At 42.4% G+C, this 12,628-nt stretch overlaps 1 protein-coding gene across 1 annotated transcript in view; it reads right to left on the bottom strand.

Annotated features, from left to right (window-relative positions):
* Positions 1–7,878: 7,878 nt before the first annotated feature.
* Positions 7,879–12,628, bottom strand: part of ngfra (nerve growth factor receptor a (TNFR superfamily, member 16)) — a 28,217-nt gene continuing 23,467 nt past the window's right edge. Inside the window, exon 6 of the mRNA XM_046416344.1 lies at positions 7,879–11,529. Within this exon, the coding sequence (XP_046272300.1) occupies positions 11,477–11,529 (53 nt within the window). The 3' untranslated portion in view covers positions 7,879–11,476. The remainder of the gene's footprint in view (positions 11,530–12,628) is intronic.

The raw sequence follows: 12,628 nt of genomic DNA, 5'->3' as shown, positions 1-12,628 counted from the left end.
AAGGGTGATGTGTCTGGAGGTGTTTTCTGTTTTAGCAAGAAAGAAAAAAGAATCCACCAAGCGTTTTCATCTCATCTTTGTCTTGCACACTTTATTCCTGTAATGGATCCTGCTGCTTCTCTTTGTTTTAATTACCACTTCATCTCTCATTTGGAGGAGTCAGCAATCAGGCATTGGTCAGCAGAGGACTGTAGTGGGAAAGTAAAGGTTTTTTTTATGGCTATATGTCGACGTGCCAAGCGTGTGGTGAAATCCTGCATTGTTCCAGCATGGCTTTTCAGAACAATAAAAGCCGCTGTGGTTGGTGTGTGGTTTTTCTCACAGGAGAGGTAATTATCCATTAGATGTGTCAGATCTATTGGATGATTAGATGTCAGCTAAAATGCACGTCTGGGATTTTTGTTTTTTCCTGAAAGTCAGCTCATAATGACAGGTAATGAGCTCTCATATGTGACCCAAGTGATGGTAAGAAGTAACACCAACTCCAAATCAGCAAACCCAACTCTCTCCACAGTCAGTTTCTTCTTAATCGGTACACGTGCAGTGGTGTGTATGACATGATCAGGTTACATCTTAAAAACACATTCTGCAAAAATATTTTCTTTAAACTGATTTACACGCTACTGTGATTTCCATCCTTGTGCGTTTTAGAGGAACACACTTTTCTCATATTTTGATATATTGGTTCTGGCATTACTTAACTTGGGTTTTTTGGGTTTTTTTTTTCCTGTATTACATCTTTTTGTTTATGCCTTCTTGGTTAGCTGACTGGCACTGAGGGGGACCAGCCAATCAACAAAGCCACAAATACTGGTAACATGCACGGTTCAGTTCTGGATGTTATATTGCAGATTAACAGTCCACATGTGGACTGTCCAAATGTTGCCCAGAGTCCACAGAACTGTGCCGATCTAAAGCAGAAATCCGTGAGACCAAAGGAACACACTTCCAGAGTCAAATTCCTCAACTTGTAATTCCAATGTTTTATGGCAGAAGCTTAAAAATGAAAAGCTGTTACTTTAAAGCTGGGGCTGAAAAACAGCAGAAGTGATTAATCACTTGAAAGGGCGCCGTTGTTATGACAGCTGAGAAAACTGCAAGCATTTGTATGACTTTTATTTCCTCTAAAAAACAAACTGACGCTCTGAGTCGGGTCAAGGGGACAGTAAGCAGATAATCATTAGGGAGTGGACTAACTGACATTATGGATGTGTATTCTCTAGTAACTCATCTTCTAATGTGCACCATACGATCTGTGCATCAGTCGTTAATTCTCTGTTTTATTTGCTTCTACTACAAATTGTCTTGATGTCCAACTGACTGTCAGGTGTGTTTTTACCATAACTGTGTGATTGGATATTAGAGACAGAATCAGGTTTACACAGTGCCATACACAGAAAAGAGAGGACTGCTGTTCTGTTTCACTGAAGCTGTCAGCTGTTCAGTCAGCACGCTGTGCTTGTGGTGTTTGTTTTTGGCGTGTGGTCTTTTCCACACGTTCATCATGTGACGTCTCTGTCCTCCATTTCGGCACCTGCTGGGTCTTACTCTGTCGCTGCCAGTCCACACAGGACAAGAGGCTTCTGTCGGACGGCCACATTAATAGGTGAAGTAACAGGTAGGAAATTGGATTTCTGTTTACCCTGTAAAAAGAGGAAATCCATGCCTCAGTGGGTTTCTTCCCACAGGGCAAAGACGTGCAGGGTGGATAAATCAGAAATTCACAGTCCCCCACAACTCTGAAAAGGAAGAATAGAAGAACTAAGACGAAGAATCCACATCCACGCTAGGAACACAGTAAGAAACATTTAGCTTTGAGCGAAATGCTAATATTATCATATTTAGCATGTTAGCATGCTAATATATGCTAATATATAAAAAGCACTGAGGCTGATGGGAACATTTAGTTAAAAATATTTTATAAATGAAAATGTTGGCCTGCTGGTGGCACTACATGGAAGGTGATCAGCAAAGGGTCCATCTGAGGGGAACCTGAATGTGTTGATGCTGATCACATGGGTACAGACATTGTGAAGACATTTCACCGAAATCAAAAATATCTTTCCTCGAGATTCTAGAAGAAACGTCACATCCTCTGGGAACCATGAATGTTTGTACAGAACATTAAGGCAGTCTGTTCAAAAGCAGAGATATTTCAGAGTAGGCCAACAGACATTCAGCTTATTATTTCTGTTAAGTGGCCAGTAATTGTTTTTATATATATATATATATAATATATATAAAGGCATTTTGGATTTTTTTTCTTTGTTTTTGTCATTTTGAAAGCACAGCCACTGTATTTTCCTTTTGCTTGGGCTTTTCAAGTATTGGAAATTGGTTAAGGAAGGCAAGTCACTGAAGGCCATCTCTTATTCTCTGCCTTGTTATAAATGATGACTTCGCCAAAATAGAGTTTATTCAGAGAGAAATGGAAATAATTCCTTCCACCGCGAGACAGCCTTACTTTATTGTCTCAGTGTAATAGTCTCTGCCCTAACACATGCAGGAGATAATGTGTTATCACAAAACTGATTTCCAGGTCCATCCGCTGGACTGGGATGTGCTGTGGAGCACATCGAGCTGTGTGCTAACTGTCATCCACGCAGTCGGCTTGATGCAGATGCAGCGAGACGTGCTGTGGGTACCCAACACCTCCGGCCCCCCGAGGACGAGGCTCCACCGCAGCCCGGCTCCTCGCTGGCTGCCATCTATCTTTTCTATCTCCAAAAACATCCCTTCCACACTCTCTTATCGTGCACTCCTGCATATTTACAACACCTTATTCATCAGAAACACTTCAGGTGCTGACTTGCCCACACATCTTCTTTGCCCACCTACTGAGTAAACACACAGGGATCCCGCCTATCCTTTTTTTATGCATGCATTAGATGTTCAGTATTCATGTGGCATAGAGCTTAAAGCATCTGGAAAGCACTGCAGGCAACACAGTGTCAGTGCGGGAAGAAACACAACGTCTCCAACTGTATTGCTGCTGACACACAGAATGGTGAAAACCTAAATTGTCTTAACTTGAAAGTTAGATTTGGTTTGTCCATCAATCGGTGCTTGATTGATTAAAGAGGATTTCTGAAAGCCTGAGTTCGACTGCTTTCGCTTCATGTAACCGATATCAACAATGTTCGATGAAGCTGAGTTGGGTGTAGTGATGTAAGATCACTTTACCTTTACCCTGTTTTCTATACATCATCATGAATGTCAGAAAACTGCTGTGACGCCTCTGATCAGCCTCAGTACCCTGAGGTCATCCAGCTGTCTGCGTTCAGGGACCTCACTTGTCGATGCAAAAGCTTAAATATGTCTAAATATGAATGTGTGTGTGTGTGTGTGTGTGCAAACAATTTATCTGTTTGTTATATACAAAGTCCCACCAAAAGACAGAAATCAAGATGATTAGAGAAGAGAACATGCGTTGTCTTGTAAACAGGGGAGAAGGTGTGTTTCCCCAGAAACAAACACTCTGCTGGTTCTGTCTGATCATTTCTGTCTGTTTTCCATTAACAACAAGTTCTGAGTGCATGAAATCAGGTGGCACAAACTTGTATCAGAGAAGCTAGTAGAAAAAGAAACAACAAATTATGCATGAATTAAGCATGAATTTTATTGTTAGCAATAAGTGGCTTGTGGATATTTATAGAACGGGTGGTTTCATTCTGCTTCAGTCTCCTGTGGGTGCCACAGATCAGCACTCAGTGTACTGCTGTTCTGGTTTGGATGAATGCTATACCACAGTAACAAAGAGAGACTCGTCGGGTGGGTGCATCATCTGCCAGGAATATACATTAAGTCAGCTGAGGTTTGTTTGTATTGCTCAGTGTTATATAAAATGTCTCGTTGAGCTTTACAGGCTCAGGACAAAAACAGTTCCCAGCCCAGTCCAAACGGTCTAAAGGGAAAACGAGAATGAATGAACTGCACGATGTTGTACAGTCCAGATAGTCACAAAATGCAGGCATGAGATTGCAATCCAGTGATGGTATTCATATGAGCCTGAGACTAATATAGGAAAGACAGTAAAACAACTCAACGAGACGGCTGCAATGACGCGAGTCAAATGAGAAAAGTCTTGTTGCATGAAGCTTGAAGCACAGGTTGGATACGGGTTACAAGTTACTACTTTCAAAATGCGATTTATTATGAAATTTCCCAATTTCTCTCTCTGACTGTACCAGTTACCTGCGTTGTATGTGTCTCATGTTGCAAGTAGATGCACAACGTCTGCTGGGCAGAAGGCAGCAACAGAATGAAGCTAATCTATCACAGGTGGTCCAATTATTTTATCAAAAAAATATTATGAAGAAAAGTATTATTTGAGATTCAATTTGTTTAAAACAGTTGCTGTGTAGATTGATAGGAAAAAAAAGGTTCTCACATTGTGTTCGTATGCTGCATTTCCATCAAAAGTGGGCTAAATTTTCACTTTCTTTGTCTCGTTTGCTGGCTAACAGTGTACTCTAGCACATATTTTAAAAAAACAAAGAATTGCACTGGTGGAAAGTGCAGGCTGCAGCGATGGTCCCACCTTCACTTTTCTCTCTCTGAGGCTGAAATGAAAAAGGACAAATAAAATCTAACCCTGAACTAAAGCAATTCATTTCTATCCTGATGCGAGGCGACAGTCCGGTTATGGATGAGAGCAAACTGAATCCCACTGAGTCACACTCTAACTTTTCATTAGTCAACCATGTTGTCCACGCTACTTTATAGCAGGGCAGGAAATAAGCAAACCAGATCCATGCGTGGAGCTCCATCGAGTTGCTGCGCGCATCTGAGGTGTTTTAGTGAACCTAAAAATAGAGCGAGGGAACAATTTAACAAACGCAAAAATAAAGTTTGTTTTAAAAATGATGTGTTTCACTGATTACATGTCATCAAAAGAGTATAACTTGAAGCTGACTGTACGTTTACTTTTTCCGTTGCAAAGGTGTAAATAGTAGAAGAGGACTGTATACATATGGATTTGATTTATGATTTTGTACGCGGTGTAAGATATATGTGGGACTGTGTGATACCTGGAGGGTCATATTTCCCAGCAGAGACAAAACACTCAGTCTTCTTTGTTTCCAGCTGAAGTGCCTTAGAAGTCCCACAGCAACAAGTGCAGCGTGATAAATTAAAATCCGTCTGAGTGATGAGGCTTCGTGGTGGGGTGTGTTTGACTCGATTATCCACCAGAGTGAGGTGTTGCAGGAAGGGGCTCCAACAGCTGGATGCCATCACGCTCACGTCTTTTACCTCTCATTTTCCAGCTCCAGTTCTGTCTTACTTTTGTCTCTTGTTCTTGTGTCTTTTTACATAAAGCTAAGTGAGCTGGGACAGGGTGGTCCCCCTACTGTGTGGGATGCAGGCAGATGGGAGAGGCCAGGGGTGGATTGTGTTGATTTGCTTGTGTGTGTGTGTTAACTACTGCTGTGCTGGATGGTTTCCTCATGTGCCCCACATGTGTTTCAGAGCTGGTATCCATGCCTGCAGCCGGTTGTCCCACTCTGATTTCTCACCCTCAAGAGACCCGTCCGAAAACACTGATAAAACAGAAATACAAACACTAAAACGTGATAGTGATCTTAGTGGAGATGGCCTCATGTTTCCACTTTGTTCTGCAGCTATGTGTGCGTGCAGTGTTTTATACCTCTGTGCCTTGTATATTTATTTGTCAGGTGTTTCAACATCACAACAAGGAGTTCAGTCATTTGGAGCAGGCTGAAAGAGATTTCACTCTCCTTCCTCTGCAGTGTGGAAAGGCGCCATTTTCCAAAAATATCCTCCTTCAGGATGTCAGCGCACATTGTGAGCAGATGATGTAGTCTAAGATATGTCAGTGCACATGTGTGTCAATGTTTCAGCATTTTGATTTCACTCGAACCTGCTCAGGATGTCCTGGGGAACTCTAACTGAACAAAGTTGTACTCTTTCATGTTTTAAAAATGAGAGCCACATTTCCCATAAATCCCGGTGCTTCTCTGGGGACGTAGCCATTTCTCCCTCCTCCATGTTGTCACTTCACTTATTCTGAAGAGGACAAGTCAGGATAAGTTATGAACTAACAACATCCCATATGTATTCACATACTGTAGTACTGCATAACATGGAGCTGATAATATGCAGCTGTAACATCGGAAGTGGAATAAGTTTGGCTGTTGAAGGAAAACCTCACTGAAATCGAGTGTTTTGACCTGCAGGCAAACGAGGAAAAGCTTGTAGCGAGCTCCTTATAGTCTGTTTGGATTCAGTGCATTCACATTGGATTCCAATGGCAGACAATGTAAAACAGACAGGAGGACATGTCAACATGTATGACAAGTGCAACACCCCAGCAGTTATGTGTATTTATCGGTATGGATTTCTTTAATGCACAATCTGTTGGGGCTCGTATCAGGAAGGAGACCCTCTGGGAATGAGCAGACATTACTGTTCAGTAAATGCAAAAGTGATGCTGTGGCTGTGCTGCTTTTGTTTGTCAGGTTGATTTGAATAATTCAATGAAGGGATGACACACACGACTGTATTTACCAAAGAACCTTCTGACAGGATGGCTGTAATATTAAACATTTTCTATTTAAGGTTATTTACTTATTTTGTCCATTTTTGAATAAGTTGTGTTATACGGGAGAAACATTGTTTGTTAATTTGAGGGGCAGCAGCCTCCCGTGTCAAAGTCCAGCACTTTGTTTGGTGATGACAGCATCGTGTTACTTTCATCTTCAAATAACCAGAAAAGAGTTTTGCCAGGTGAACATAAACATCAGGAAAATCATACGAGTGACACTCATCGTCCTGTAGCTGAAGGTGACTGTGCTCGTCTCTTTATGAGTAGTGATGTAGCCCGTTTTTTGAGTATTATCACCCAGAGCGTATTTAAATATCTTTGCTTTTCCTCTTAAAATGGGCATGTCTGTTTGCTTTTATCTTAAGACTTTTTTTTTCTGCCATTTCAGCTGACTTGCAGTCTTGATTAATCTTGACAGAAGGAAAAATGTCGTTTGATTAGTGTCTCCATGTGAGCGCTCACTGCTGATCAAATTAAAAGTCTGCAGTCTATCTGTCAGCCACATCTCAGGCTGCTTTGCTGCATTCAGGCCCCCGTATAGAAACACGGAGAGAAGGGGGGGAGCCACACAAAAACATGCTTATTTTTTGTTTTGCTTTTGGAGACCTACTTGTCCATGAAATTGGTCAAAACTCAAGTGTTGTTGTTGAAACTGTGGTGTTTCTTTCCCCATGAATTGCAGGAGTGACTTTCCTCCGCTCGTGGAGACTTTCCTCCGCTCGTGGAGACTTTCCTCCGCTCGTGGAGACTTTCCTCCACTCGTGTCCTTTCTGTGGAGGATTTATCACTGAGGATTCATCTCTGACACGAAGCAGGAAGAAAATCCCTTTGGACCCCAGAATGTGTAAGTGATGATAAGACTGCAGGAACCACACTCCAGGTCCAATAGATGCACACATATGGTCCTGCTTTGGACTGTGGTTTGGCTGCAAGTCCACCACTTCATATTTTCTGGTTTCAGCGTTTTACTTTTTATTTGCTTGAGGTCATTTTCACAAATGCTCTTGGGTATTTTGTAAAGAGAGAAGAAAAATACTAAAGGTGCATTTCATTAGCCTGTAACTTCAAGTCCGTGTTACATATCGTGGACATTTTCCCCATCAGTTCTATACAGTCAACATTACAGATAATAATAAAAAATGAATACTTCAAAATGTTTTTCTACCAGAGTGCAAACTCACTGAGGCTCGTCTAACTCTCTTATGATGGCTTGAAACAAAAAAAAAAAAAAAAAAAAGCAGAGTTTCTTTTTTTTAGGAATCAAATAAGAGAATAGTAACCCTTAACTTCACAAAGACAAACTGGACAAATGATGCGATGACATCTCTGTTTATTGTATTATAGATGCTCAATTCATCTGCACACATTTTTATCCCTTTTTTTTTAACATTTTTCATGGTGTATTTTTATATCATGTATCAGCTCTAAGAAATTCACATTTACACAATGCATTTACATTAGTAGGTAAGTACAGGTGACATTCAGCTGATCTATAAAGTCTGTGATGACATCACAGACCCATAGATTTCATGTTACGGCAAAGTACACGTCCCGTCGCCTCTGAAATGGAGGTACAGTATGAAAGTTAACTGTACGTGAAAAACCCTGCACAGTAGAGCTGATTTCTCTTCACTAGTAGCACATGTGAGTTTTAGAGCAGAAGTCCTGGGTGACGTATGTATATGTTCCTGTAATGCTACATGACCATATTAGATGCCAGTATTTATATAACATTAACATACAGTATGTGTTCACTGGCAACCTATTTGTACTGTAAGTCTCTATATTGGTGCCAGTTTTATACAGTTTGTTTGCGTCTCCGAGGTTCATCTACAGTTCTGACTTCTGTTTACTAAAAACCTTCATTAGCTCTCAAAATATCAAAGAAATGCACATTTAAAAGAAAAAAACATAGTAAGTGGAAAAAAATGTATAAAGTCAAATGCTTGAACTTAAAGACACCTGACACTGTACACAGGCACTTGAACTGTGGTACACTCTTTGAGTGCATTCATATTACGTCTAATAAGTGCTACAAAAGAACATATCAGTTAGAAAAAATACTGATTCCAAAAGTGTAATGCTATTCATAAGAAAAACCAACAGGAAACTGTAAAGACAAAAACAAGTTACAACAACAGAAGGAGGGCAAATTTAAACCGGATCCTTGAATGTGTCTTGCATATTTCTGTTTAGATTCGAGTTGTACATTCTTACATTGTGTGTGTGTGTGTGTGTGTGTGTGTTCCTCTCTCTCACAAGCCACCAGAGAGAGAGAGAGAGTCTGATTGGGCGTCTGGGGGAGACGGAGTGGAGCTTTCTGCTTTTCTTTAAATCAGCATGGTCACTCGTACTGTAGCAGCGTCTGCTTTAATGTCACTGCCACAGCGAGGATCAGGATGAATCATGCCAGCTCTCTCAGTCGAGGAGTGAATCATACACTCTCGCTGTGTGAGTGTGTGTGTGTGTGTGTGTGTGTGTGTGGTCACATGTCCACATCGCATGCCCACATCAACTGAAAAGCTGTGAGCAAAAAATACAGCAGCATTTGATTTGTTTCCATTCATCCTGCTGCCTGCAGGATGAATCACGCGTGAAGAGAGCAGAAAGTTTAATTGTCTTGAGATGTTGGTGACTGTGGGAGAAATCGACGCAGCATCACACTGGGTGTAATGACTCACCTTCTCTGTCTGCCTGACATTTCCTTTCCGTCTGTTGCTCACTAAACTCTACCAAACAAGTTTCTCATTTAAACTGATCATATTCTTAATTTGCCATCTCTGCGAGAGTTACACGAGGAGAGTGACGTCACTTTCACAAAGGTTATACTGTGACCTGTAAAAACCCAACGCGTCCTGTTTAACACTTCAGTGTTTTCTATTAAACAAATGAGATGTTTGAATTAGTGAGCTTCAAAGGTGCTGGTGGGTGGATTTTGGTACTTTTGGCCAGCTAGATGTTCCCCCCCTGTTTCTTTATGCTAAACTAAGCTAAGCTAACCAGCTGCTGTCTACTATTTCTTTGAAACCATGAGTGACTGAATCATGTTGCTAACAACAAACTCATCTTTCCACATATTTCTATTTTCAACATAACAGCTTTAGATGCGTTCCTGTCTATCTACCTAATCTATCATACATCTACAGATTGTTCACAGAAATCCTCTAAAGATCACTTTTATACTTTTAGACTTTCTTTTTTGCCCCTGTAGGAATGAATACTAAAGAAGTGCAGTCAAGTTCGGCTTCTACAGGATATATGCTGCCTTTACACTTACACCAGCAGGGGGCCGACATAAAAGTGGTCCGGTGATCTAAAAGGTGCCACTCATCCTTGCTGCTAAGTGCTTTTATATCACCATGGCGATATAGTAAATGTCAGTGGCCTCGGACTTGGATGAGGGGTCTGAGATGTCACGTTGCGGCTTCAAAGAGAGCAGCGTAGCCCATCTGTTGTCCGCTGCATTAATCCCGATGAGAAGTGGCTTAGCCGAGCGGAGCAGAGGCTAAATGAAGCTGAAACCCTGAGGTAATTACTACCTGCCTGTCAGGACGTCTCTCTAATGGGCCCCTGTGTTGACGTGAGCGCCGCCGCCAATGCATTAGCGCCTCAAGCCTGTTTATCAGCCTCTATCACAGGGACAGAGCTGCGAGCAAGACTGTAAGAGTGAGTATGTGTTGGTGTCAGGGAGATGAGGATAAGCTGAAAACTGCCTCTGAGGGGTGTCCCAATTTTCCATCCAGTAAGTGTAAAGAATGACAAATGGGATTCCTTTTCACACACTTTTCAGTACTGAAATTCTGATATGTGAGGAGCTCTGTATACTGGGTCACCGGTGACGTCACGGCTCCTTCTTTGCTCACGAGATGGCTTCGCTTCATCGCAGTGAGTCAGCAGAGCACCAGAGATGCTTCTCACATGTTCAACCCTGCTGAATCAGCCGTGTAACTCAAGCCACAAAATGAAAGTAACGCACCACGAGCAGCAGACAAACATTCGGGATACGTTACATCATAAGCATGAATTTACTGAAACACAATCCTTGAGGGGACTGTGAAGGGGTCTATGTGAGCGATGGGATAGAGACCGCAGAGTGCAGGATTAGCGAGCGGGCTCCTCAGCTATTGACCTTTTTTTTCCCAAATATGAGTCACTTGCATCAGCCGGTGCAGCCAACCTCAAACAATGACGCAAACATTTCACAAGACAACATGCCATGAAATGCGTCTGTGGTTAAATGATTAGAGAACAAGAAACTTCAGACGGAAGTTGGGAGTGACTCACAGCTCCCCTGCTGCTTTCTGTATCGCTGCTGACTGCGGGGGTCTAATAGAGTGAATCCTACGGAGAGAGACAGAGGATTATCTGAGAGTGGGATGCCACAGAGGAAGTTGTGAGAGGAGAAAGGTCTATTTGATGCAGGGGGAAAAGAAAGGGGAGATAATGGAGAACCTGTTTAACTTTCAGGCATGTACCGTTCATGGCTAGTGATTGTGGAACTGGAGGAGAAAATGGAAAGCTCAGAAAGGGGGCAGAGGATAGTAAGTCGGCAGTTAGTGAGAATCATGTCAATATTACATACTGGAATAGTCGGTTAATACGAGACGCACTGGCATATATCTATAATTATGTATCTGCAGTGACATTGGTACAGATAGCGGTTGATATTGCCGTAGAGGTGGTGTCCAGGCACGCTGACAGAGTTGGACTCTATATGCAGGGGTGAAGAGTCAAAAACTGTGGTCTGAAAGGTGCCGAGAGGTCCACAAGAAAAGTCTTTGCTCTGTGGCCACATCACATATGAATCAGAGTCCAGTTTAACATCCCCCTGTGGCCCCACCCCGCTTTCCTTTTCATTCAGGTCCCCACTCTCTTCTCCCTGTCTTCAGCTCTGACGCTTCCTCCTCTTCCTCAGACTTTGGGGGGAGGCGTGTCAGGCTGAGGGCCACCATCCACCCTCACCACTGTGAAAAGTGAAAAGAAATATGTCAGACTCCGGGAAAGGGAGGGGAAACTGGGGAGGTTCACTTTTTTTTTTTTTTTTTTTTTAATATGAACCTTATTCTTATTCACACAGTCATGCATACTTTCACTCGTACCAACACAGTATTCTTGTTTCCCACTGAGCAGATCCTCTTCAGTAAGAGGAAAGTCTTTTGATCAAGGTGCACCTTGATTAGTTTCTCATTTATGGATGTTTTTCATTAAATTCTCTGAACACAAAGATTAATATTTCCATTCCAACAAAATGCCCATATACCGTAAGTCATTTTGCATGGAAACCCCCCGACAATAACACTGTTCCCTGCAGGGGGCCCTGTGGTGTCGCTCACTCGTCCCAACCTGTTAAACTGGAGTCATTAGTCGGATGAGGATGGCAGACAAATGCTCTCTTTTCCCACAAACCTCTTAACCTGCTGTCAATTGAGGGAAGCCATGGAGACGCCTCAGGAATGCAGAGGCGTTTCTGAGAGGACCCCCGAATCCGGTGGGTGTATTCCTGTCTTTAAAATAAACCCTCTTGCACTACACTTTCTGGCACAAGGGTGCATTTATAAAAGCTTTAGAAGAGGAGGATTCTTTTGTCCTCTTATAACGTCATACCCTCCCTTTGTTTTCATTCACTTTGAATTCCAAAGAAAAAAAACATCTTCTTCCACTTATTTTACTGTTACAAAATGCATTTGGATTGCTCTGCCTCGCCCCTCTGCTCACTGTTTCTACGCACAGCGACTCTATCGGTCTGTAGCGCTCCTCTCTCTCTCGTTTCCTGTTTAAACAGACACTCTGCAGGCATCATCGGTGACAAAGAGCAGAGAGACACTGATGCTGGCCAGTGCAAAGCTGTCTGTAATGCAGGCGTACACACAGTGGCTTGCACTTACGCTTCCACCTCGGTCTCAACTGGCATCGCACCTCATCGTGGAGGCAGCGTTGATAATAACGGCCGCATGGCTGTCCGATGTTTCTCAGCGTCTAACCTCATTCCATGAATCAGTACAAGCTGCCTTTCAACCAGTTCAATCTGTTCTGAAATGTGACCTCCCAATCACAGCAAAGCTT

Source organism: Scatophagus argus, chromosome 16, assembly GCF_020382885.2.
Source record: "Scatophagus argus isolate fScaArg1 chromosome 16, fScaArg1.pri, whole genome shotgun sequence".
In the NCBI taxonomy this organism is placed as follows: domain Eukaryota; kingdom Metazoa; phylum Chordata; class Actinopteri; family Scatophagidae; genus Scatophagus; species Scatophagus argus.
Note: the sequence above shows the minus strand (reverse complement) of the source record. Positions and strands in the feature narration are given on the sequence as shown.